Here is a 24,322-nt window from a genome sequence, read left to right as displayed (position 1 = left end):
CTCAGCCTCCTCACCTATGAATCAGAGGAGTGAGGTCACAGAGGGCTGGACTGTTAGGAGCAAGCAGCCCTTGAACCTGTCCTCAATAATTTATCCTCTGCTCCAAGCCTGCTCAAGGGCATGGCAGCTTTGGGCTCTGACCAGGGAACAGTGAGGGTCCGGGTACCCTCACTCTCGGCCACGACTCCCTAAAGAAACAAGGGCTTACAAAGGAACAGAGCTTAGAGTTCCCACTGTGGCTCAGCAGGTGAGGGACCTGACGTCGTCTCCGTGAGGATGCGGGTTCGATCCCTGGCCTCGCTCAGTGGGTTAAGGATCCTGTGTTGCCATGGCTGTGGTGTAGGCTGGCAGTTGCAGCTCCCATTCGACCCTGTCCTGGGAATGTCCATATACTGCAGGTGCTGCCGTTAAAAAAAAAAAAATGTGGCTCACTCATAATTGCAGCAAAAACCTGGCCTTTGCCAGGAATCAGATTTCTGTGGGGCTGGGGCCTTGGGGGTGAGGCTCTTCCCAAAGTGCAGTTCTACCCGGGGATCTGGAGCGGGGTTTGGGGGGCTTCTCTGGGCACTAAACACAGTAGAGGCAGGCAGAAGCCTTGGCATCTAGAAGGACCTGGGAAAGGGCTGAGGACAGGCCCTGGTGAGGCCAAGGTTGATGCGGGTCCTCCGGGCGCTGTAGGCCCTGTTGCCTGGGAGATAATTTCCTTAGCAACCAGGGGGCTGTGGGGGCCCCGGCACCCATCCCTGTCCTGCCCCCACCCTCCCCCCGACCCTCCCAGCACCACAAACCACCTTCTCTCTTGTTTTTATTCTTTCCCAGTCACCTCTCTGTCAGGGAACGGTACACCCAGTCCTTCCCGGTCCCCTCCGCAGTGCTGGATCTGGAGCCCAGGTGGTAGCAGTGGGACAGGGCCTCCACCTCCCTGGTCAGCTCCCGCAGTCGCCGCCTCACGTCTCTGGCATCGTAGGCTATTCGGCCTGAGGAGCGGCGCCGGGGGATGTCGGGGACATGGGCTGGGCCCAGGATAGGCGGCTGGGCCGGCAAGCACGGCTCCTGCTCTGCCTGGGCTCCCACCCTCACGCCCCCTCCGCTGTTCTTGGGGATCAGGGCCTGAGGGCCAGGGGGTGGGGGGTTCACAGGGTACACGTAGGCCTCTAGGTCCAGCTCCGACCGCATCTCTCTTTTGAGGGGCCTTTCCTCTACACTGTGCTGGAAGCGGATGGTCTGGGTGGGCGGCTCCGCAGCATCCGGGGCCCAGGGAGTCCAGAACCTCTGGGTGGATTGAAAGCCTTCCCAGTGCCCGGGCTGATCCCAGTTGTGGGAGCAGACCGCCGTGTGCTGACGGGAGGGCTTCTCATCGTCGTCCTCGTCAGTGTCAGGGGCCCAGGCCACCGGGCGGTGGGCACGGCGCGCGGAAGAGCCTCGACGGCGATGCCGCCGAGTGGGTGGGGGGGTCACGGTCATTTTTACGGGGTCCATGGTGCATCGAAGGTGGACTCTAGGGGAGCTCTGCTTCGGGGACTGGGTCTTCTTCCAAGGTGAGCACGACTTAGACGTTTCTGTGGATCGGGAAGGGGTGAGAGGCTGGAGGGGAGCCCGGCTCCTACAGGGATGGAGAGGCAGGGCGCAGGGAGAGAAGCTGCGCAGTTATGGTGTCTGAAAGGGGAGCGCGGCCGGGGAAGGGGCCAGCTTAAGGTCAGGGCTAGGATGCCTTCTTTCTGCCCCTCCTGTGCCCCCACCCCTCCACTCCCCACTTACCTTTCTCACAAATGACATGGAACGCATAGTGTAGGAAGCCACGGAGTCTGCGCCAGAGCTAGGTGGGGATGGAGACAGTGACCCCGGGGAAGCCCCCGACCACCGGGCCTGCCCCCCAGCCATCCTGCCAGCACCCTCCCACCTGGCCCCACCCTGACCAGCGTCACCATATTGATGCCAATGTTAATGCAGATGATGAGGCCCAGCAGCAGCAGGATGGAGCTGCCCAGGTCCTGGCAGCTGTTGGTGTTGGGGCTGTGATATGAGGCCCACCCGGGCCGGGGCCGCTCAGCCATGGCCATGGGGGTCCCTAGGGCCACCGGGGCCCCTAGGCCCCCAGCCCGCTGTGCCTGCAGTAGCCACCGGCCCCCCTTCCTGTCCCAGAGGCTCCTGGGGGTGAGCGGGTCACAATGGTGCGGGGTGCTCCCTCACAATGTGCCACGAGGGAGAGTCCTGGAGCCACGGTTGAGCCCTCCAGCCTGGGCCAGGCCGCAGCAGAGGCCAAACCCTTGGCCTTGCCTGCCTCTCCTGGAGCCAGCCAGGGGCCTCTCGCCTGTCTGGTGTCTGCCCCCATCAGCCCCTCCTAGTCCTCTCACGCCAGGCCCTGACCCCTGCGCAGAAGCTGGTCCGGATCGGAAACTCCCCCAACCACCCCACTACCATGAGAACCCTGCCCCAGCACCCACTCCCCTTCTCTCAGACCTCAGGACTGTTTACTGGAAAGGGCTGTGGGCTCAGACCCACGCCTCCTCCCTCGTCGCCAGAGTCACTTCTCCAAGGTTTGTTTCTTTCGCCGCCCCCCCCCCCCGCAACATAACAGCAGGCAGAACCAACAGTTAAACTTTTATATTTACAATATTCTCTTCATCTTTTGCCAGGTTTAAAAATGTGTACAGAGCCGCGAAGGGTTGGGGTGGGGACAAGGGACTGTCGGGGAATTGGTCTGGGGAGAGGGGCTGGGCATTGGAGTCCGTGGCTGAATCATGGGGTCCCCCAGCCCCCCTCCCATGCCCCAGTTTGGGGGGCATCTGTCTACAGGGTTCAGGGCCCAGGTCCCTAGCATTTAGAGGGCATGGCTGTTTGGAGAGGAGCTAGACCAGGCAGGGCAAGGGGTGGGAAAGGAACTAAGTTTCCACGGATGGAGGTGGGGGCAGAAGGGACGGGCGAGAGGCAAGGTTCTGGGGCGCCAAGACCAGGGATTCTGGATTCGGGCGTCAGTGGAAGACAGCACTCCACCTCCTACTCAAATTTGGCACCAACGCAAACGAGGATTCGCCCCCCTCTCCACTGGGGTCCCTTGAAATCCTTCCTGGCTTCATTCTTTTCCCCAGAGGCCCAAACCCTTTCTCTTTGGGCCGTCACCTTACACACGGCCTTTCAAATCAAATTCTTGCAGCTGAGTGCCCTAAGCCCTGTCCCCCACTGTCCCCTCCAGCTGTCCCCCAGCACAGCTGTCCCCAACCTGTCCCAGAAAGCCTTCCTCCCCTGCACCTTTCCTTCAGACCTGGAGGCCCGGGGCAGAGGGGCAGGTTGAAGGAGGAGTGGGCAGCTGAGGGGAGAAGCTGCTTTGACGCCAGGAAGGGATGGCTTCAGGGGGGGACAGGGACAGGGTGGCGGGGGAGAACGGAGGCAGAGAGGGCCGGATGACACACAGTGAGGAAGGACACAGGTGGGACCCCTTTAGCTGCCACCTCCTCTCCTATACCCCACCTGCCCACACATGCACCCACCCTGGCCCAGGACTGGGGAATCCTTGGCACATTTTGGGGGGCTTTCCCCCCTCAAACCCACCTCCCCAGGTTGGCAGGGGGGGAGCAATGGTCTGAGGACAGAGGGAAGGGCCGTCCTCAGACCTCAGGGAGGGCTTTGGTCAAACACGCTTGGCCTCTGTGGGTGGCAGGTGCCACGCACCCTTCCTCCCCGCTCCATGGCTGCCCTCCGACTTGGCTTCTCCAGGGGAGGGAGGGGCAGGGCGCCCCCTTGGGGTTTGCACAGCCCCTCGGCTTCTGTCAGTTTGAGGTCTGTTCCCACCTGCTTTGTGAGGAGAAATTAAGTGGGGGGCGGGGGGCCTGAGGCCCGGAGGATGCAGGGAAGGGCCAGAGAGAAAGGGGCTGTCTGCATGGGAAAACATACATCCACATGCAAGAACATGTTTCCACTCAGATACGCGTCCTGGACCCGTGGGAAGACAGGTTCCCAGGCAGCACAGGGAGGCAGGGCCTCCTCCTTCCCCCGCAGGGAGCCTGCGCCTGTCTCCTGGGGAAGGCGACGCCTTGACTTGTGCCACGGGGGATACTCATGCTTCGCTGGGGTGGGGGCGGGGGAGGGGGGCTGTGATTTCCTCGCTGCTTCCCAGGCACCACCCTGTGTCATGTGGTGGCCAAGGGTCACTCTCTGTGAACACACCACTTCCAGGGTCTCCAGGGGGGTGGGGGGGGGAGGGGAGAGGAGGCATGAGGAGACAGGATTCGGGGGTACAAATCCCCACAGAAATTCTTGGAGGGAGCCAACATGTGTCCAGGGCGGCCAAAAAAAACACCTCACCCTGCACATGGGAAAACACACCCCCTCGTGAGAAAGCACAACCTCCACGTGGGAAAACACTTCCACTCCACGTCTCCACACCCCGGAGACCGGTGTCCCGGCGGAGGGGAAAAAAAAAAAACAACCCAAAGCACCCCCCTCCCCCGGTTGTTCGAAGGCCCGGGTCCGGAGAAGGGGCCTCTCTGCTGGGGAGAGACGCGCATCCGGGTGGGGAAACCCATGTCCGCCTAGCGCTCCTCGACGTGAGCCGGCTCCACGCGGGAAAAGCCTGTGGCCGAGTCCTCCTCCCTGCCTTCCGCGCGGGCCGGGAGGGCTGGGGAGCGGGGCCTCCCCGAGCCGCCCCCTATACCCTGGTGGTGGAGTGGGGGTGGGGGAGCGTGTTGTTGTGGCTGGTAGCGGTGGGGGGCGGCGGGGGGAAGGGCCCGAAGGGATGGAGGGAGGGGGGCGGCGGGGGAGGAGGGGGCCCCAGGCCGCTGGGCAGCAGGGTCAGGGCCCCGGGGGCCAAGAGAGGCACGTCGTCCGGCGCCCGGCGCAGGGCCAGGGTGTAGTCGGGCGGGCAGGCGGGGCGCAGGGCCTCGGCAGGGTCCGCCCCGACGCCGCCGCCCCGCTTCAGCTGCAGCGACACCAGCTCCTCCTCCGGCGGCAGCTCGCGGCCGGCGGCCGGGAGCAGGGGGCCGCCGCCGGGCACGCCGGAGCCCGAGCCGCCCGGGGGGCTGAGCCGCCGGCACCGCAGCTCCTGCCGCCGGTCCCGCTTGTAGTACAGGGCGGCGAAGGCCAGGATGTTGAGGAAGAGGAGGGAGGCGCCCACGGCCACCGTGACGCTGAGCTCCGTGGAGTAGTCTCGCGAGTCCCCGGGGAAGCGGTCGTAGGCCCGGGGGCCCGGCTCGGGCTCGGGCTCGGGCGGCAGGGTGGCGGGGGGCGGCGGGCGGCGCGTGCCCGGGGCGCCGGGCGGCGGGCGCGGCGGCCAGCGCGTGGCGTAGGGCGGCAGGCGCGTGGTGGTGGTGAAGAGCTCCGTGTGCAGGTTGTGCAGGTGCGGCACGAGCTCCAGCCAGAAGGCCACCTTGTTGGCGCGGTAGTTGTCGCGCACGCGCGGCTTCAAGCCAATGTGCAGGTACTGCTTCTCCTTGCTGTTGAACTTGCTCCACACCACCTCCTCAAAGCGGTTGGGCTTGGTGTGGATGAACTTGGTGTCCTGCGGCACCGGCTGGTTGGGGTCGCTGTGGGCACAGGAGGGCAGGGAAAGGAGGAGTGAGGGCGTGGTGCCACCGGGAAGGGGGCTGATTGTGGGAGCAGGGGGAGGGAGACGGACAGAGATGCCGAGAACCCAGGAGAGAGAAACGGAGACAGAGCTGGATGCGAAGAGACAGAGAAACCGCCAGAGACAGGGACAGAAGACACATAGGGGTGGGGACAGACTGCCAGAGACAGCCAGGGATGAGGACCGAGGGACAGAGGGAGGGCAGAGACAGACTGCCAGTGAGAGAGGCACAACCTGAGACCGAAGGGGGTAGAGACGCATGGACACAGAGAGGCAAAGGCGCATGAGAGAAGCCAGGGGGAAACCTGTGAGCCAAGAGCGGCAGATCAAAGCAAGGATATCCGTGGATTTCAAGAGAGAGAGGTAGAGGCAGCCATGAGGAGACAGACAGACACAAACCCTTACACATCCTCAGATACACAGACAGACGGGAGCACCCAGAGGGCGGAGCGCCGGGGGGAGAGCGGGTTGGCCGGGTGAGGGAGAGAAGGAGAGGCAGACACAGAGCCAAAGCCACCAAGTGAGCACCCCCCCCCCCCGGCCCCCGAAAGGACAGGGACCTCTCTGTCCAACTCTTCTGACTCTCCAACAGCGGGTGTCTGAGTGGAGAAGGCAGGATCGACTTGATGGGAGGATGATGACCGTGGGAAGGCGGGAGAGAAGGGGCTGAGGATGGAGGAGGTGTGTGCCCTGGGCTGCAGGGGTGCCCCACCCAGCCCCTCTGGCCCTCACCCAGTCTTGGCGAAGTTGGTCCAGTAGGTCATGACCACAGCGCTGAGCATGACGTCATTCTTGGAGAAGTTGCAGGGGAAGAGGTCGGTGGCGCCCACCATGGGCACCCCGAAGACGTAGGGTAGCTCGTCCCCGTGCGCTGCGTCTGCCCACTCGGGCCGGCCCTCGGCCTGGCAGTGGTGGTAGAAGGTGTAAAAGTAGACGGGGGACTGGTAGTCGGCGTGCAGCTTGGCGGTGGCCACAGCCGGTGCCACCCACTGGTGGTCGGTAAAGAGCGCCAGCAGGGTCTTGCGCCGCATCTCGCCATTGTCCCTGTCGGCCCAGTCCGTGTACATAAACTTGATGGTCTCCCGCAGCACGTCCTTGCCCTCGGGGTAGCCATACAGGTTGTCCACAAAGTTGGAGACGGTGAAGTCGAAGGCGCTGGCAGACACGCCGTCCTCGCTCTCCGCCGAGTCCTCCACGAACTTGAGGCCCTCTCCTTGGTTAACCCCGATGAGCATGTCGTAGTTGAGAAATTCTCCCTGCTGCATGAGGATCTCGGGGTCATCCGGGACGACGTCACCGTCCACCACCGGCCCGAAGGCGATGTGGTAGCTGGAGAGAAGGGGTCAAGGTCGCGTCACCTGCCGGCTGGGCTGGCCTCCTCTCGACTCACAGCCTGCTGAGCCCTCTGCTCGGAAGAGCCCTCTTCCCTAGGGAAAGCCTCCTGAGCCCTTGGCCTCTAGGACCCTTCCCCTCTGGGGAAGTCCTCCCAGAAGGATGTCCTGGCACCCCCGCTTGGGGTCAGCATCACGGAGAAAGCTGGGCCCCCAGACGGGTCTGAAGCCCCCCGCTCCCTGGCAATGGGAACACCTGCAGCCCATGGGCACCTCTCGCCTCAGCCCCCGTGGAACCAGCGAGGAGCGTGGAGGCCTGGACCCAGCCCTCTGCTACCCCCATACCGGGCGGGCTGCACGTCCTGGTCCACCAGCTCCCGAGAGGGCTTCCGGCGCAGACACTCCACGGCCTCGGCGCTGTCCTCCCGGTCACAGCCCACCTTGGCTGCCAGCAGTCGCGTGTACTTGAGCGGCTGATAGTTGACAGACCAGCTAGAAATGGCAGTGCCACTCTGGGCGATGGCCTTCTGGAACAACCCTGGTGGGACGGGCCGGCTTCAAGCTGGGCTGTGTCAGCCCCAGGGGAAGGGAGGGAAGTGGGACCTGGCAGACTCAGGGGCACGGGACGGGGGACGGGAGGGGCAGGCAGAGGAGGTGGCTGGTACCTTCCGAATGGTGGGAGAGGATCAGCAGGTTGACGCAGGAGGCCCCTGCCCCGGACCCAAAGATGGTGATGCGCTCGGGGTCCCCCCCAAAGTGGGCGATGTTTTCACTGAGCCAGCGCAGGGCCTGGATCTGGTCCAGGAGCCCATAGTTGCCTTTTGCAGCCTGGTCCCCGGTGCTGAGAAAGCCTGGAGTGGAGGAAGAAAGGCAGCTCCCTGGGGGTGTCACAGTGCCCTTGCCCCCGTCTGGGGCAGCTTTGTCCAGCCCAGAAGCCATTCTGCTTCTGCTGGGTTTAGAGGAACCCCACCTGGCAGGCCTCCCTCCCAGACTCTGGCCCCTAGGGTTGGCTGCCCACCCTCACCGAGCACCCCAAGCCGGTAGTTGAGAGTGGCTACAATGACGTTGCCGTAGGCGGCCAGGACGGAGCCGTCGAACATGTTGCCGGTACCCTCCATGTAGGAGCCGCCGTGTAGAAACAGCATCACGGGCTTCTTCCCGGAATCCCGGATATCTGTGTGGGGCAGGGGCGGGTGGGCAGGCCAGGGGGTGGGGGACAAGAACACAGTCAGACCAGAAGCAGCACCGCCCAGCTCCCAGGTCTGCTGAGGTCCAGCCCGGAGCTCAGGGGACATGTCACTCCCGTCCCTGGGGGGCAAGACCGGATTCCCCTCCCTCCCTCCGCAGCTAGCCCTGGCAGAAGGTCCCTCCCCACCTCCTGCGGGCCTGCCCCACCGCATGTCTCCAAATGCTGGGCAGACCTTCCAAGAAGCCTCACCGAGGCAGGGGTGGGGGTGGCCCTCCTCAGGGCATCTGCTGGATCCCGGGGACCCCTTCCCCCCACACACACAGCAAATCGTCCTGCTCCTAAGAAGAGCGAGCTCCCAAGGCTGACACCAGAGCTAGAGATGCTGGGAGGGTCCTGGCATCTCCTCAGACTCAGGCCTCAGGCCTCAGCTCCACATGGTAGCCTGGTCTGTGGGTGAGGGGGTGCCAGGCCCTAGGGTCCCTGGGGGCTTGGTCTCCTCCCCGCCCTAATTCCTTTCTAGGTCACCTCCCCAGTTACCATGGCAACCCCCAGCCTAATTACTGTGGCAGGAGGAGGCAAGGTGGGAAAGGGCCCGCTTAATGAAGCCAGGGTACAGCCCTCGAGTCTCGGACCCGCCCCCTCTCAACCTGCCTGGGCCCTGGGTTCTAGAGCCCTCTCTTGCTTGTCCACACAGGATCCCATGATCGCTGCCATATGGAAGAGGCCCTCGAGGCACTCCAAAGCCGACTGAGGGTAACTAATTCCAGAAAGGGGGGGAGTCTGAGAGGGCTTGCCAGGGTCCCTGCCCCTGCAGCTCCACCGTGATTCAGCCACAGTGCCTGGGTCAGTGGCATCACCCCTGGCTCCCAAGCCCTTCTCTTTCTTTCTTTTTTGTCTTTTTTGCCATTTTGGGGGCCGCTCCCGCAGCATATGGAGGTTCCCGGGCTAGGGGTCAAATCGGAGCTGTAGCCGCCAGCCTACGCCAGAGCCACAGCAACTCGGGATCCGAGCCGGTCTGTGACCTACACCACAGCTCATGGCAATGCCGGATCCTTAACCCACTGAGGGAGGCCAGGGATCGAACCTGCAACTTCATGGTTCCTAGTCGGATTCGTTAACCACTGAGCCACGACGGGAACCCCCCTCCTCTTTCTTGACACCCGTGATGTCTGACTTGCCTGGACACTTATTGAACAAGACCCAGCTGGTTCTCCAGTGCCTCTGCCTGCCTCCCGCATTCTGCTAGAAACTTCTCTCCTGCCAGAAGGTTAACCACCGGGTCACTAGGACTCTTCCCTCCACCCTCTCCTGTCTCTTAGGACCTCCTCTGCCACCTCGACTTTGGCGGGGAGCTCCCGGTTGGGCCGTGCCCTGTGTCCTCCCCCAATCCCTCTCTTCCCGTTGATCCTGAACCTTGAGTGGCCTTCCAACAGTTCAGGGCCCGTCTCCTTCCCTCCTTGGTCCTGTCCTAAGAAGTCCTTGGTTCTCCCCACGCCTCCCCACCCAGCACCTCCACTCCCAGTGTGGGGGAGGGGGAGTCAGAAGGGGAAGGAGCAGGAAGGGGGGCTGGGGCAACAAGAATTCAAAACCAACAACAAAAAAACAGGATCAAGAAAGAAGAAAGAAAGAAAAAACAACAACCAAAAAGCAAGAAGCTCTCGGGGCAGATTCAACAAGAAAAGAAAAAAAAAAAAAAAAAAAAAAAAGATCCGTTTTTGGAAAAAAAGAAAAAAAGAAAAAAGTTCTTTGCACTTTTTCAAAATTTTGTGGTGAAACTTCAAGATATTGGGCCCTGTTTGCAAAAATTTCCAAATTCTTTAATTCGCTTCAAATGTGCGTTGTCTGCATTGGACAGGTTTTTGGAAATTGTAGCAGGTTTCTGATGTTTCAATTGTGTCATCAATTTGCCAACTTAACTTTTTTCTCAAATATTTTGTTCCAAATTAAAATTGGTTTTTTTTTTTTCAAACATAACATTTCGCAAGTTTCGAAACAGTCCAGATTTTTCTGTCAAACGCTAAACATTTTATCCAATTCTTTGGCGTTTTCATTTTTTTTTTTTTTCTGACATTCCAATTTCTTTTTTTCACTTTATTTTTCTCGCCATGGTTAGCTTTTCTTGCCAGTTTTCTAGTGGGTCCAACATGGTTCAAATTTCTTTTGAAGTTTTCAGATTTCTTTTTTCCAATTATTACCAATTTTTCTTTTCTTTTCTTTTTCGTTTTGAGTTGGGAGAACGACTGAGGGGCCGTGAGGGCTGCGGGGGGCATTTAGTTAGGGGCAGGGCCGTGAATGTCCTCTTATCAGCAACCACATGCAGCAGCGGGATTTTTAAATCTACCTGTGTCTGGCGGATTGAGCGTCGCCTCGTCACGTTTTTTTGTGAGCGGACCTAAGACCGGGAACACAAAACAGAGAAAAAAGGACAATTTTGTGGGGAAAGATGGGGGTCAGGGGAGGTGGTGGATGGGGAGGGGAGGAGAGAAAGCAGAAAAGGGGGGGGAGGGGCAGAAAAAATAAGCCAAAAAAAGCAAAATTTGTTTGCAAGAAAAAGAAACCAAGAAAAGAGAAAAACGTTTCTACAACCCAATGTCATTCCCCTCCCCGGAAAAAGTCATGCCCCAAAGAAAAGGCTGGTTTTGGGGGGGTGGGGTGCCTGAGTGGGCTGAGGCCTGTCTGAAGACCTATTGACTCGGCTGGAAGGATTTGGCTTGTCCAAGTGTTTGCTAATTGCTGGAAACGAAACGGTGTTAGAGGTGGGGCGGGAGGGGAGGGGAAGCCCACCCGGGAGCCCAAGGCCAGCTGTGCCCCGCCCCCCAGGGGCCACCCCTCCTGCAGGCCCGGTTCAGGGCCAGCCCAGCACCTGCCTGCTCCCCCAGGCTGTAGAGAGGAGGGGCTGCAGCAGAAAGGACTCTGCTGTCCTCTGGGCCAATCTGGCGGGCAGAGGGCAGGACGGAGGGTGGGGGCAGCCCGGCCCCCCAGCTCGCAGCCCCTGGAAGCCCTCAGCTCCCCACTGGAGGGCTGGGGGGAGGCCAGCGAGGGCTGCCTGTCCGCTTCCCCAGCCTCTCACCAGCCAGCATTTCTCTTCCATCCGCACTCACAAGCCTGACTTCTCACCCCAGGTCCCCGGTGTGGGGCGAAGCAGGGAAAGGGGTCATCAGGTCTTGCCCTCCACGCCACCTTCTCCCTCTGACCCCCACCAACCTCATCCCTTACCCAGGCCTGCTCTCCTCCCCTCCCCCCCAGTGGTAAACGTCCCACCAAGGGCCCCAGCACCCCCCCACCAACCCCTGCTCTAATGCCAAAAAGCCCCCCTCCCCAATTGGGGGTTCCCGCCCACAAATAAGGACTAGGAAACCCAGTGCCCTGAGCCAGCCTGACACAGAAAGCGCCAGGAGGGGCCTCACAAAGTGTGCCCACTGTCAAGGACAGGCTCCGGACTGTGCTCAGAGTTTGGCTCCGGGCTTGTTTTAGACTGGGGGGAAGGGTCAAGGCAGACCTGGAACCCAGGCCTGAGGGGTTCCCCGGGGCTGACGGATGTCTCCTCAGTGTCATAAGGAGGCCTGGGTCGGCAAGGCCAAGGCCAGCCTTGGAAAGGCTTCTCCCAAGGGGCAAGGATGGCCCTGTGGGGCCCCAGAGGATCAGGGCCTGTTCTCCTCCGACAGGATGGGGATGGGGATGGGGGTGAAGTCGGCAGGGCGTGTGTGCGCGTGAGACTATTAAGTGTGCGGGTGTGTGTGTGTGTGAGCATGTGTGTGTGCACGCGCCTGAGTCAACCTCTTCCTCCCAGAGCTGGTGTGAAGATTCAGTGAGATCACCTGAATGTGTCAGGCCCCAGGCAGGTCTGCAATAAGATGGTTAAAAATACAGAAGGTGTGGGCGCGGGTGGTGTGGGGGCGGGGCGGACAATGTGCGTGGAGGTGTTGGGTGGACAGTCCGTTGGTGGGAAGTGCTGGGGGGATGGTTCACACGAGGGGGGACGAGACGGTAGCCCATTGAGGCGGGTGACGGTGGGGAGACAGTCTTCTACATGCAGGGGTGGGTGGAGAGCTCACGACTGGAGGGCAGAGATGGCCCGACGGTCTGCTGGAGGCACTGGAGTGAATGATTCACCAGTAGGAGGGCACTGGGGTAGGTGGTCTGGGAGCAAGCAGGGGAATGCAGAGTGGATGGTTCTCACAGAGCGGGTGCTGGGCGACTGGGGAGGGTGAGTGAGTGGTCTGGGCTAAATGATCTATTAGAAGCCTTGGAATCGAATAGGCTTCCCCCCCCTTAAGGGCCTCACTGCAGCATATGGAAGTTCCCAGGCTAGGGGCCGAATGGGAGCTACAGCTGCCGGCCTACGCCACAGCCACAGCAACGCAGGATCCAACCTACACCACAGCTCACAGCAACACTGGGTCCTTAACCCACTGAGCGAGGCCAGGGATCAAACCCTCATCCTCATGGATGCTAGTCATGTTCATTTCCACTGAGCCACAACGGGAACTCCGAGTATGGTTGGAGTAGACACTTCTGGGGGTTGTGTGTATGGGTTACTAGGAGGCGTGGCTTATATGGGGAGCAGTTGTGACGGGCATTGGGGGCATGAGGTATTCTGTGCTTGGCACGAGAGGACTCTGGGTGCAGGGTGCAAGGTGCTGGAGAACTTGATCTGTGAGCAGAGCGGAGGGTGGCTACGTGTCTTGTCCCAGCCAGAGCTATGACACTCGGGCAGGAGGTGGGGTAAGCCGTGTTTGAGAGATGCTGTGACCCTTGGGGACTGTGGTTTAAGTGGCCTGTTGGGGCACATGGTCCAGGTACAAGGTTATTGGGGTGAAGGCCTATGTGTGGGTATTACCAGGGCGCAGGGATATTGGGGAAGACAGGTCTGTGTGGGTGACAGGGTACACAGAGAGGACTTGGGGAGATGCTGGGACTTTTGATGCGGGGGACACTAGAGCGCAAGCTCAGTGTTGGCTCAGTTGCGTACAAGATGGGAGTGTTGAGTAGCTGAGCTTTTGCCGTCTGTAGTGGGAACGTGAGTTCGTGACATGAGGCTGTTGTGTGTACAGTGTCCTCACGCAGGTGGCCGGGTAGCAAGGCTATGTGTGAAGTTGTTGGAGAGTGGCCTCTGGGGGCTGTTGTGGGAGTGGATGGTCTCTCTGGAGGTGTCGGGTATTTTGGAGTAGAGACATGGGTGCTAGGATAACGAGGACGCTGTCTGTGAAGATGGTCCGTAGGGGTGGCTGCCGGCCTGCCGATTACCCTCTGCTGTGGGGCTGCTGGAAGGTTCTGTGGCTCTGATTAATCCCCCGTGTGCTGAAGGCTGGCAGGTGGGGAACTGTCTGGGGGAGTGGGCAGGGGACTGACTACAAGCAGTGCTGTAGTAACTGGAAAGTTCGATGACAAGAAGAGCTGGCTCAGAGCCCCAGGGCAGGTGTTCTGGGTGGGTGGTGGGCTGTGCTGTGAGCGGAGGGGCTCTCGGCCTTCCCTGATCCTTCAGGAGTGTATAGGGTTCAGGGGACAGGGCCTCCTGAAGGAGAGGCACAACTCAGCTCAGGTGATGGGCTTTGTGTGGGACAGAAGGAAGTCTGTCCCTGCCGGCCTGGGGAGCAGGGGGAGTGCTCACTGTCCCTGAGGGGGAGGTGTAGTGACATGGGGTGCTGGCTGGGGACAAGCCCGGGGGCAGGAGATGGGGCAGAGCTGGAGCAGTCATCTAGGCACCTGAGGGGTGCCTCCACCACCAGACTGCCCTCAGTGTCCCCTTGTGTGTGCCTCTGGGGGGAGGGGGTGGGCAGGCCCAGCCTAGCGCCTGCTGCCCCCGCCATCAGCTCGCTATGGGCACAAAGAGCCTCTGGGGAGGCTGCGGTCTTCATTCCTGGGATCGCCTGCCAGGGACACCTGTCACCCTGGGAGGGCACGTGCAGGCTGCAGGGACACAATGGCCCGAGGGCACCCACGAGGGCCCAGCTCCCGGCCCGGAGCGAGCCGTGGCCTGAGGGTCTGCGTGGACGTGTGTGGGCTGTGTCCACCGGGGGCCCGGCCGGTGCCCGCGCCCTTACCGTCCTCGGTGGGCACGTAGAGGTTGAGGTACAGGCAGTCCTCGCTCTGGTTCTGCACGTAGGTGGCGGCCGCCTCCAGGTTGTCGGTGAACCACACGGGCAGCATGATGGCAGGCAGCGCCCCGTGCAGGTTCTGCGGGCAGGCGGGCGGCAGGGTGGTGGCGTTGCGCACGCCGGGCCACGAGGCGGGGGCCTCGGGCGGCTGGAAGCGGCGGGCGCCCAGGGGGGGCGTGGCGTAGGGCACGCCCAGGAACTGCACGACCGGGCCCAGGATCTCGTTGTTGAGCTCGCGCCGCACGCCGCGCACTCGCCCGTAGGCCGTGTTCACCACTGGGAAGCGCTCCTCCCCGAGGCTGCTGAGGCCCAGGCCCGGGCCGCCCGGGGCGCCGCCGCCGCCGCCGCCGGGACCCCCTCCCCCCCGTTGAGCCCCCGCCAGCCCCACCAGACACAGCGCCAGGAGCCACATGCTGATCGGGGGACCCCCCCTCCCTCCCCGGGACCCCCCCCCTCGGAGAGAGGGAGAAGGGGGGGGAGAGGGAGGGAGGCCCCCCTCGCCCCAGGAGGGAGGAGGGGGCGGGGGGAAAGGAGGGAGGAGGGGGGCGGGGAGGGACCTGGGTTAGACTGGACAGGGAAGGGGTCTGTTCCTCTCCATGGAGGGGGCGAGGGGTGGGGAAGGGGAAGGAAGCGGGAGCAGGTGAAGGCAGGCCCGACCTGCGGGGAGGAGGGACAGACAGACAGACGGACAGACGGACGGACAGACAGACAGAAGAATACAGAGGAGGGGCGCCAGAGGGAAGGGAAATTGGACGGGGCAGACAGACGGGAACGGGGAAACAGAGAGACAAGTGGTTAGTGACTTGGAATTCTGACCAAGTTGGCCCCCTTCTTCCATCCTCAGCCCACCCCCGCCCCTCCCCCACCCCCCATCACCCCCACACCGCAGCAAGGACCCAGATTGAAAAGTCTGAGGCTGCGGTGAGGTCAAGATATGTTAAAAGTGTAGGACAGCCAGGGGGTCAGCACCCCAGACCCAGCCCGCCAGGGTCCAGCGGCTTATCCTTCCAGGCAGGCCCCCACTTAGGGACTCAGGAGTCCCAGTTCCCACCTCCCTGGGAGGGATGAGATAGACAAGGAAGAGAAAATAAAAATACCAAGTCATTAATTAGCAGGAAGTGGCGGGTTTGTTTATACGTGCTAATTACTCCTGAGCTGTAATTTCATGGCACTGAACCCCAACCCCAGGCCAGACTTGGGCCTTCCTTGGGCCGCACAAGCCTTGCACCCTCCCCTCCCTTCCACAACTCATCCACTAAGGATCTGTGCAATGGGGGAGACCCCGTGTCCGGCGCCCTCCCCATGTCTTCCCTCAGAAGTTAAGGTGCCTTGAGTCAGGGGCTAGATAGGGAGGGGGTGCTGGAGGGGCAAATCTGGGGACAGATGCCTGATCCTGCCGCCGGTTGCCGGGCGACGGGATGCTGCCCCGCAATGTTACCTCGGCAACGGGCTGTAGCTTTAACCCTGGGGGGGGGGGTCTGGAGGAAGAGGGGAAGGGGCTAGGTTGGTTATGGGGTCCATTCAGGGCATGAGGGGGAGAGCAGAGGCGTGAGTCAGAAGCCTAGAGTTTCCCCCAGCCTTGGCATAGAGGAAGAAGTACATAGGTTGAGAGGAGCAGGAGACCTGGGGCATAGAGAACCCTAAAAGGTCCGCCTCTTGCCCCTTGTTGGCCAATCAGAGTCTAGCCCTAGTGACCAGGCCTCTGGCTGGGGAGAAGAGGTGCTGAGGTGGGTTTGGGGGCATCAGATGCACACACCGACGGCTCCTCTCCCACAGTCTTGAACAGCCTTGAAGCCCAAACACCTCTTCTTCCATGCCTGGCATTTTGACCCATGCCCTAGGGGCAAACCTCCTTGAATCCTAACCCAGCTATTCACCTCCCCTTCCCCTTGGCAGCCCCCTAGCGTTGCTGCCTTGACGTCTGGGTGCTCAGGGCAGCAGGGGTGGGACAAGGGAGGAGATGGGACTGAAGGGGCAGACACCCAGGTCATCTCAGCAAGCCCCCCTCTCGTCCCCCCCCCTCCAGCCGCCAGAGCTGTTTGCTGACGCGGGGTTTTCAGAGCCAGGCGCCAGCCCGCGGGTGGCTCTCTGCAGGTGTCAATTTATTCCAGAGATGAGGACACAGGAATCCTTACCACACACACCCAGTCATGCCCTCCCTGTCTTCAGGTCCTCTTAAGCTCCTGTTCCCCTGTCACCTGGAGGGGGCTTGGTGCTGACTGCCTCAGGATCTCCTCTGCCTGTGCCATGCTGGGCTCTGCTTCCATGGCCTTGCCGCCCCCTCCCCCTCCCACTAGCAAGGTCTGCCTCTGTTACCCCCCCCCCTTAAGGTACTTTGAGCCCCTGGCCTCCTCCCTGCCAGCTTCTCTCCCTTCTCCCCTCCCACTGGAGCCCTCCCCCCATCCCTCTCCTCTCCATAGCCTCCCTCAGAGCATCTTTCCACGGCCTCTTCCAGCTTGCTCCAGCTTTTGCCTTCCGTCTCTCACCCCTCAGTCTTTTTTCATCTCTTTCTTCTACACCTCCCTTCCCGGTGTTTCTCATCTTCCTCTCTCCTTCAAATCCCTTCCCCAAATTTCCCCCTCAAGCCCCTTCAATTTCTCTCTTCCCCTGTCTCCCCCATTTTCTCTCCTCTGCTCTCCCCAGCTCTGTCTGCCACATCTTGCTCCCCCCACCCCCTTCTCCCTATCCCTCTGCCTTGCTCGCTCTGCTCCTGCCCAGGCCTGACTCCCCCAGCCGGGGAGAGTTGAGGAACGGGGGCTCAGGCCGCAGGCCCCCCCTTCTTCCTGCAGTGGGGAAAATGGCTTGGCCGGGAAGGGGAGAAGGAGGGGGAGGGGGAGATGGGAACACACGGGGTCTGTGGGCCCATTCAAAGGATCATTCATGGGCTGGAGAGAGGCAGAGACAAAGAGACCGAGACGCAGAGACACGGCGAGAGCATCCCTAGGCGGAGACACGCAGACAGAGCAGGCTGGGGGAAACCGGGCGCAGGGAGAGAGATGGGGAGAGGGAGACCCCAGCGGACCGCCACACAGCCCCCGCCACCCGGCCCGGCTTAGCTCCTACCTGGCTCAGCCCTGGGGCCGTGGTGCCTCCATCCAGGGCTCCGAGTAGGGGGCGGACGGGCTTCGGGAGGGGGGCGGCGGCCTCTGAGCCCCCGCGGCCCCGCAGGCCCAGCCCCCGCCCGCAGCGCCTCACCCGGCGGGGGAGGGGGATCGCCCCAGCCCCGGGGGGCGGGGCCGGGATCCAGTCGATCCCCGGGGAAAGGAGAGGTAGGGGATGGGGTCAGGAGGAGCCCGAGAACAGGGAACCCCGCAGTGGGGACGGCGGAGGGAGGAGGGGACAACGGGACAGGACCGGATTGGGGATCCACTGGCTCCGTGGGCCGGCTTCGAGGGACCAGAAGGCGGTACAGGAGGAGGATCCTAAGGGATCGGGTGCGGGAGGAGGAGTCCACAGCAATCCCCAGGGGCCCGGAGCCCGGGAGCGCAGGATCCGCGGTGCAGGGGCAGGGATCCAGCCGGAATCCTCAGGGAGGGGGAGGGATCTAGTCGATCCCGAGGGCGGGCGGGAGGGGGAGGTCCGGGGAGTCAGGGGAGGGCGGGAGCCGAGTCTGGAGCCCCGGGGCGGGGGTCGGCAGGGCTCCTGGGAGGAAAACTGGGGGTAAGGGGGAGGCTTCGGGGAACGCTCAGCAGCAAGAAGGCCCGGACTCCTGTCCCCGCGCGCCAGAGCCCGCCCGCCCCGAGTCCATCCCAGCCCGAGAGTGATGATCCGCCGGCGGAGCAGCCGCAGCAGCCCCGCGCGTCACCGCGCGGCCGCCTCCCCCGCCCCCTGCCGAGAGAGCGGCGCACACCCCTCGCTCGCACCCGCCTGCCCACCCGCCCTCTAGAGTGTGGGGGGATTGGAGAAGGTGGAACGGGGTGGGAGTGGACAGACCGACGGATGGACGAAACAGGCCAGGGCAGGGTAGAGACACCCCCCTCCTCCCCGATCTCCCACCCTCCCGACTCTAGCCGTTAGTTGAGGGGAGAAGGGGGTGAACTCTAGGGGACGGGGCATCATATGAAGAAGGCGGGGTCTTTGCCCATATGGGAGGGGCTATTTGGGTGGTGGGTGGGGTCTAACGGTGGTGGGTGGGGCTTAGCTACCATGGGGCCGCCTCTTTTGGGGAGTGGGTCTGGCTTAAAGCTGAAAAGGAGGAGCTTGTGGGGAAAGGGGCGGAACTTTGCGTGGGGACCGGGATCTTTGGAAATTGGCCGGAGGTGGGGGGGTGGGGAGGAAGGTGTTAGAAGAGGCGATCAACTTGGAAAGTGGGCCAATCCGTGACGCAAATCCTCTGGTCCCGCCCGCCCAACCCCGCCCCCCCACTGCTCGGCTCCTCCGCTCCTAATTGGTTATCTTTTCTCCGCCCGCCAGACGTCTTCGCCACTCATCAGAGGTTTTACAAAGGCTCAAGTACCCGGGTGAGGACGTGGACGCAGAAATGAACATGGCCCGGATTGGGCACCGGTGGCCCTCATTTGCATGGAAGATCGGGATTGGCTCGCCTCTTGGGTGGCCCGGGCGGTGTTCGTCCGGCGCGTGACCATCCTTTGCCATGGCGGGTCCGGGGGCTGTTTTCCGCCGTCTGGGTGCCTTGTCCGGAGCCGGGGCCTTAGGCTTGGCCTCCTACGGGGCGCACGGTCAGGAGGCTGGGGACAGAGTTGGGATTGTGTTGGGGGCGAGCTTTAGGGTCTGGTGCAGAGGCGGAGTCTGTGGAAAGCGTCGGCCTTCACATCGACCAGACAGCCCGCGGAGCCCTCAACCGTTTGAAGTCCCTCAGCCCGGTCCAGTTGGTTCCCAGAACCCCCCTTTGCGTGTTTCCACCAATCAGAAGCCTCCTGGGGGGCGCCCTGTCCCGCCTGTGTCCACCTGGGTCCCCCCGGGAGTGGGGACGATCGGGGTTGTTGTTAGGACTGGTAACCTTTGCTTCTCCTTTCCACAGGAGCCCAGTTTCCGGATGCCTACGGCAAGGAGGTGAAGTAACTGCGCTGGGGCCTCCCGATGTCCTGGCCCCTGAGGGCACAAAGCCTGGGGTTTCTCAGGGAAGGAGTGGAGGGGCGGGAGCGGCAAGGGATGCAGGTCCGAGGCCTGGGTGTCTGGGGGTGGGGGTAGCAGACGCTTGGGCTGTGGGATTGGAGGACGAGCTCCTGTACGTTGTGCCCCCGCCCCTGTGTTTCTTAAGGAAGTCCACTCTTCTCTTTCTTACAGCTCTTTGACAAGACCAACAAACACCACTTCTTACACAGTCTGGCCCTGTTAGGGGTGCCCCTGTGCAGAAAGCCCCTCTGGGTAATCCCCCCACCTCCCCCACCCCTAACCCTCACCAAGCCCCACACACTCCCTCTAGCCTGCCCTGCCCTTATTAGCCTGCATTCTGCTTTGTCTCTCCTTCAGGCCGGGTTACTGCTAGCTTCTGGAACTACCTTATTCTGCACCAGCTTTTACTACCAGGCTCTGAGCGGAGACCCCAGCATCCAGACTTTGGCCCCTGTGGGAGGGAGCCTGCTAATTTTGGGCTGGCTTGCCTTGGCTCTTTGAGCTTCCTTGTGTTGAATTTCTGGGTGCTTTTTCAAGAAATGGAGCAGGGAGGGCATTAAAAGAGAAAGGCAAATAAAGAACTTTGGAGTCTTTGTTCCTCTAGCCTCTGGGAGGAAGGGTAGGGATTGTCAACCTTTGCACTCCTTCCCTTTCCTAAGACTGACTCAGTGAGCCTTGGGTCTGGCTGGAGAGTCACTGCTCACTTTAAGTTAACTTTGTTATGAGGTTCTGAAACTGGTGGACATTAGAGTTGTAAAGAATGCTTGAAATAGGGACCTCCCTTGCGATGCAGGGGGTTAAGTATCTAATATTGTGACTGCTGTGGCTCAGGTTCGATCCCGGCCCAGGAATTTACATATGCCTCAGGCCTGAAATAATGCAGCTTCTTACTGAAGCCCTCTTCCGGGGCCTGGGAATCTGTTTTTTAATAAACTTATCCTGTTCTGTTGCTCACTAATATTAATACTAGGTTACTGTAGGGTAGTGGTTTTCAGCCCCAAATTTATTGAGCACCCACTTACTCTAGAAGTCAAGGTTGAGGCAAGGCAGAACAGGAGGCATGTCATTAGTCACAAAATAATTTGGGGCTCAAAGCAGGGACAGAACATCATGTGTTGGGGGTCAGAACATGCTTCCCAGTGCTTGAGATGATTCTTAAAAGAGCACTGTTCTGTGGCTGAAACACAGCGACCAAAGGGACAGGGGTGGGTGGCAAGGGGTCTGGGGCCACACGAGTCCTCAGTGTGGATGGAGTGTCTGAGTTAGGCAGAAAAGGAGTGAGCAAGGTGGCAAGGCAGGCTGGAGTAGCACCCACAGCAGAGAGCTGGATGGTATTCAGGAGGCAATAGTTAACTAAACTAGGACTCACCAAGTGTGGCTCATGTGTCAGGCGGACCCAGGTTACAAGGAAATTGGCCCGTGAGCGGGACAGTCACCATCCTCTCCCTCATGCGCTTTCCCATCTAGTAGTGGAAACAGACCTTAAACAACCAAACACAAATATGTCACTGTGACCTGCGCTCTGTGCTTGAAGGAAAAGAACAGGGAGGCTGGGACAATGGGGTGGTGGAGGGTGTGCCCCCAAGACTGCGCAGACTGAAGGGGAAGCGTGATTTAGGCTGAAAGGGTACCTGGCAAACAGACTGAAATGGAGCGGTTTGAAATCCTTGAGGCAGGAGACAGTTGGGCGGGTCAGAGCCGGAGCAAAAGCAGTGTGACTGGCAAGCAGTGACGAGGGAGTCCCCGATGGCCAGCGAGGTCCTTGCAGGCAGTGGCGAACCGCTCGGAATTTATTAGCAGCGCAACAGTAAGTCATTGAAAGGTATACGGAGAGAATGCTAGGGTCTGGTGGAGATGTTTAAAAGATCCGGAGAACCAATCAGAGGACGGCAAGGATGACAACAGGGAGACCGGTCAGGAGGTTCTAGAGGTCCCTGGTGATGGTGGCTTGGCTGAGGATGGAAGAGGTGCTGAAAGAGGTCCTGAAAAGGGGTGAGCAAGAGGGCGATCTCTGGTTTTGTGCACCTGGTTGGATGGAGGTGCTGCTACTCAGATGAGAAACCCTGAAGGGAGGGGCTGCCCAGGGGAGGGAGCTCAGGAGGTCCGTTTGGGGTGAGTTGCTTCTGAAGTGCCTGGGAGACTTCCAAGTGGAGGCACCAAGCAGGTAGTTGAGCTCAGGGAGGTGCCTGCGCTCAGGGAGAGAGATCGGCCTCAAGTGTACTCTGCACCCCACCCTGCTCTTCCATCCCATCTCCTCCCCATAAATACCTTTGGGAGGCTCCCGTGAGTCACTGCGGACTCCTCCTGGTTGCCAGACCCAGTGGATGGTGTTCAGTCTTCCCTTCCTCATCCTCTTTGCGGCATTCGACCCAGTTGGCCACGCCAGCCGCAAGCACATCCTGTTGCTGCCCCGCCACACTCTCCTGGTCTTTCCTGGCTCTGTGGGTGCTTTGTGGCCAGCTTCTCATCTACCCAGTTTATTTATTTTCTTTTTGGCCGTGCCATGGTATGTGGAAATTAGGGTTAGGAATTAAAACCTGTGCCACAGCAGCGACCCAAGCGGCTGAAGTGACATCGCTGGATCCTTAACCCATTGTGCCACAAGGGCACTCCAGTTTAAATCAATAGTTCTCCAAATCTAATGAAAAAAAAAAAAATAGCGAGTTCCTGTCGTGGTGGAGTGGAAACGAATCTGACTAGGAACCATGAGGTTGTGGGTTCATTCCCTGGCCTTGCTCAGTGGGTTAAGGCTCCGGCGTTGCCGTGAGCTGTGGTGTAGGTCACAGACACTGCTCAGATCCTGCGTTGCTGTGGCATAGAGCGGCAGCTGCAGCTCCGATTGGACCCCTAGCCTGGAAACTTCTATATTCCATATGCTGCTAGTGTGGCCCTTAAAAAGCAAAAACAAGCAAACAAACCAAAAAAACCCCACCTATGTTTACATATGTTAATTTCACATTTTATTTACCTTTTTATTTTTATTTTTTGGCCATGACCAAAGCGTGTGGAAATTTCAGAACCAGGGATCAAACCCACCCCCACCACTCTGAGCCACAGCAGAGGCAATGCAGGATCCTCAACCCGCTGTGCCACCAAGGGAACTCCAAGTTTCACCTTTTTTTTCTTTTTTAAGGGCTGCACTTGCAGCATATGGAAATTCCCAGGCTAGGGACTGAATCGGAGCTGCAGCTACCTGCCACAGCCACAGCAATGCAGGATCCTAACCCTATTGAGTAAGGCCAGGGATTGAACCCCCATCCTCATGAATACTAGTTGGGTTTGTAAACCACTGATCCACAACAGGAACTCCCAAATATGTCTTTTTTTTTTTTTTTTTTTTGCTTTTTAGGGCTGCACCCGTGGCATATGGAGGTTCCCAGGCTAGGGGTCTAATCAGAGCTACAGCTACTGGCCTACACCACAGCCACAGCAACGCAGGATCCGAGCTTCTGCAACCTACACCACAGCTTACGGCAATCCAGATCCTTAACCCACTGAACGAGGCCAGGGATCAAACCTGCAACCTCATGGCTCCTAGTCAGATTTGTTTCCACTGTGCCATGATGGGAACTGCTTTTTTTTTTTTTTTGGTTGCCCTACAGCACATGGAGTTCCCAGGCCAGGGATCAGATCCAATACCCAGCTGTGGCAACGCTGAATCCTCAACCCACTGTGCTAGGCTGAGGATCAAACCTGCATCCCAGTGCTCCCAAAACACCATAAATCCAGTAGCACCACAGGGGGAACTCCCAAATTTCACCCTTTTTAAAAATTTCTATTTTTATGTATGTTTTATAAACATGGAAATCTGTAGTATACTGGGGGTGCATACTTAGCTTTTTTTAAATTATTTTTATTTTTTTAATTTTTTTTGGTCTTTTTAGGGCTGCAACCACGGCATATGGAGGTTTCAGACTAAGGGTCAAATTGGAGCGTAGCGCCGCTGGCCTATACCACAGCCACAGCAGATCCGAGGAGCTGCGTCTGTGACCTACACCACAGCTCACGGCAACGCCCCGATCCTTAACCCACTGATTGAGGCCAGGGATCAAACCTGCATCCTCATGGATATTACAGATTCATTTCCACTGAGCCACAACGGAAACTCCTTTTTTTCTTTCTTTTTGTTTTCCTTTTAGCGCTACACCTGTGGCATATGGAAGTTCCCATGCCAGGGATCCAATCAGAGCTGCAGCTGCTGGCCTACACCACAGCCACAGCAACTTGGGATCGGAGCCACATCTGCAACCTACGCTACAGCTTGTTGCAATACTGGGTCCTTAGCCCAATGAGTAAGACCAGGGATCGAAGCCACATTCTCACAGAGACAGTGCCAGGTCCTTAACCCGCTGAGCCACAACAGGAACTCTGCAATCCGCATATTTTTAAATCCAGTAAATATCTCCCACCCTACTGAGCTCCAGACCCCGTGGCAGGCTCCATGTAGCATAGTGCTCACTGGACACCTGCAGAAGTTAGGTGGTGAGGAGGAAGAGGGCCGAGGTCCAGACCAAGGCAAAAGCTTTGGAGTCAAGAGAGAGCACAGTGCCTCTGAGACCTGAAAGAATTCCTGGTGGCTGGCTTGAGGATCATAGGAAGGTCAGCAGTGAAAGATGAGGACAGAAGGGGCTAAATGGTCGAGTGCTAAGAGGTTGGACTCTTCTGAGAGCAATGGGGAGCCACTGAAGCATTTATATCCAGGGAGGAGGCATGGCTTGAGTTGTATTAGCAGAGGATCACAATATTTCTTCATTTAAGAGATAAGTAAGGAGTTCCCTGTTGGTCTAGCAGTTAAGGATGCTGTGGCACAAGTTCAATCCCTGGCCCAGGAACTTCTGCATGCTGAGGGTGAGGCCAAGAAATCATAATAATAGTAATAAAGAAAAAATAAAGGAGTAAAATAAGGCTTCAGAGGGGACCTCCAGAGTGGCCCAGATTGCCAGTGGCAGAGCCAACACTGGATCCCAAGGCTCCTACCTCCCAGTCCAGTGCCCTTGCTGCATTTCCATCCTTCATCTCAGGCAGTATCTGGGCCGCAGGGAACCTCCAGGGGAGGAGACCCTGACAT

General features: G+C 59.8%; 3 protein-coding genes and 1 long non-coding RNA gene across 6 annotated transcripts; 1 reads left to right on the top strand and 3 right to left on the bottom strand.

Annotated features, from left to right (window-relative positions):
• Positions 1 to 792: 792 nt before the first annotated feature.
• On the bottom strand, positions 793 to 2,144 carry SPEM1 (spermatid maturation 1). The gene is made up of 3 exons (XM_084985966.1): positions 1,917 to 2,144; positions 1,759 to 1,816; positions 793 to 1,559 (listed from the first exon to the last, which is right to left on the bottom strand). The coding sequence occupies exons 1-3, from the start codon at positions 2,058 to 2,060 to the stop codon at positions 820 to 822; spliced, it is 942 nt and encodes a 313-aa protein (XP_084842092.1). The 5' UTR covers positions 2,061 to 2,144; the 3' UTR covers positions 793 to 819.
• A 445-nt stretch (positions 2,145 to 2,589) lies between these two features.
• On the bottom strand, positions 2,590 to 14,833 carry NLGN2 (neuroligin 2). 2 transcript variants are annotated; one of them, XM_084985868.1, is made up of 7 exons: positions 14,125 to 14,833; positions 10,422 to 10,472; positions 7,916 to 8,065; positions 7,557 to 7,742; positions 7,237 to 7,429; positions 6,293 to 6,889; positions 2,590 to 5,519 (listed from the first exon to the last, which is right to left on the bottom strand). In XM_084985868.1, exons 1-7 carry the CDS (start codon positions 14,588 to 14,590, stop codon positions 4,646 to 4,648), a joined length of 2,517 nt encoding a protein of 838 aa, XP_084841994.1. In that variant the 5' UTR covers positions 14,591 to 14,833; the 3' UTR covers positions 2,590 to 4,645. The 2 variants fall into 2 exon arrangements, with proteins under 2 accessions (XP_084841994.1, XP_084841993.1); XM_084985867.1 differs by lacking the exon at positions 10,422 to 10,472 and having other exon boundaries at positions 14,125 to 14,734.
• Positions 14,834 to 18,758: 3,925 nt separating this feature from the next.
• Positions 18,759 to 19,832, top strand: TMEM256 (transmembrane protein 256). 2 transcript variants are annotated; one of them, XM_084985952.1, is made up of 4 exons: positions 18,759 to 18,857; positions 19,160 to 19,191; positions 19,426 to 19,506; positions 19,612 to 19,832. In XM_084985952.1, exons 1-4 carry the CDS (start codon positions 18,773 to 18,775, stop codon positions 19,753 to 19,755), a joined length of 342 nt encoding a protein of 113 aa, XP_084842078.1. In that variant the 5' UTR covers positions 18,759 to 18,772; the 3' UTR covers positions 19,756 to 19,832. The 2 variants fall into 2 exon arrangements, with proteins under 2 accessions (XP_084842078.1, XP_084842077.1); XM_084985951.1 differs by having other exon boundaries at positions 19,584 to 19,832.
• Positions 19,833 to 20,239: 407 nt separating this feature from the next.
• On the bottom strand, positions 20,240 to 21,236 carry LOC146398378 (uncharacterized). Its single transcript, XR_014821795.1, has 2 exons — positions 20,886 to 21,236; positions 20,240 to 20,735 (listed from the first exon to the last, which is right to left on the bottom strand). It is a non-coding gene; the product is annotated as an uncharacterized LOC146398378 (long non-coding RNA).
• Between the last annotated feature and the right edge of the window lie 3,086 nt (positions 21,237 to 24,322).

Source organism: Sus scrofa, chromosome 12, assembly GCF_054392235.1.
Source record: "Sus scrofa isolate SSC_HxYL_T2T_F1_AM1 chromosome 12, Sscrofa_HxYL_maternal_Yorkshire_Landrace_v2.0, whole genome shotgun sequence".
NCBI classification, from domain to species: Eukaryota; Metazoa; Chordata; class Mammalia; order Artiodactyla; family Suidae; genus Sus; species Sus scrofa.
Note: the sequence above shows the minus strand (reverse complement) of the source record. Positions and strands in the feature narration are given on the sequence as shown.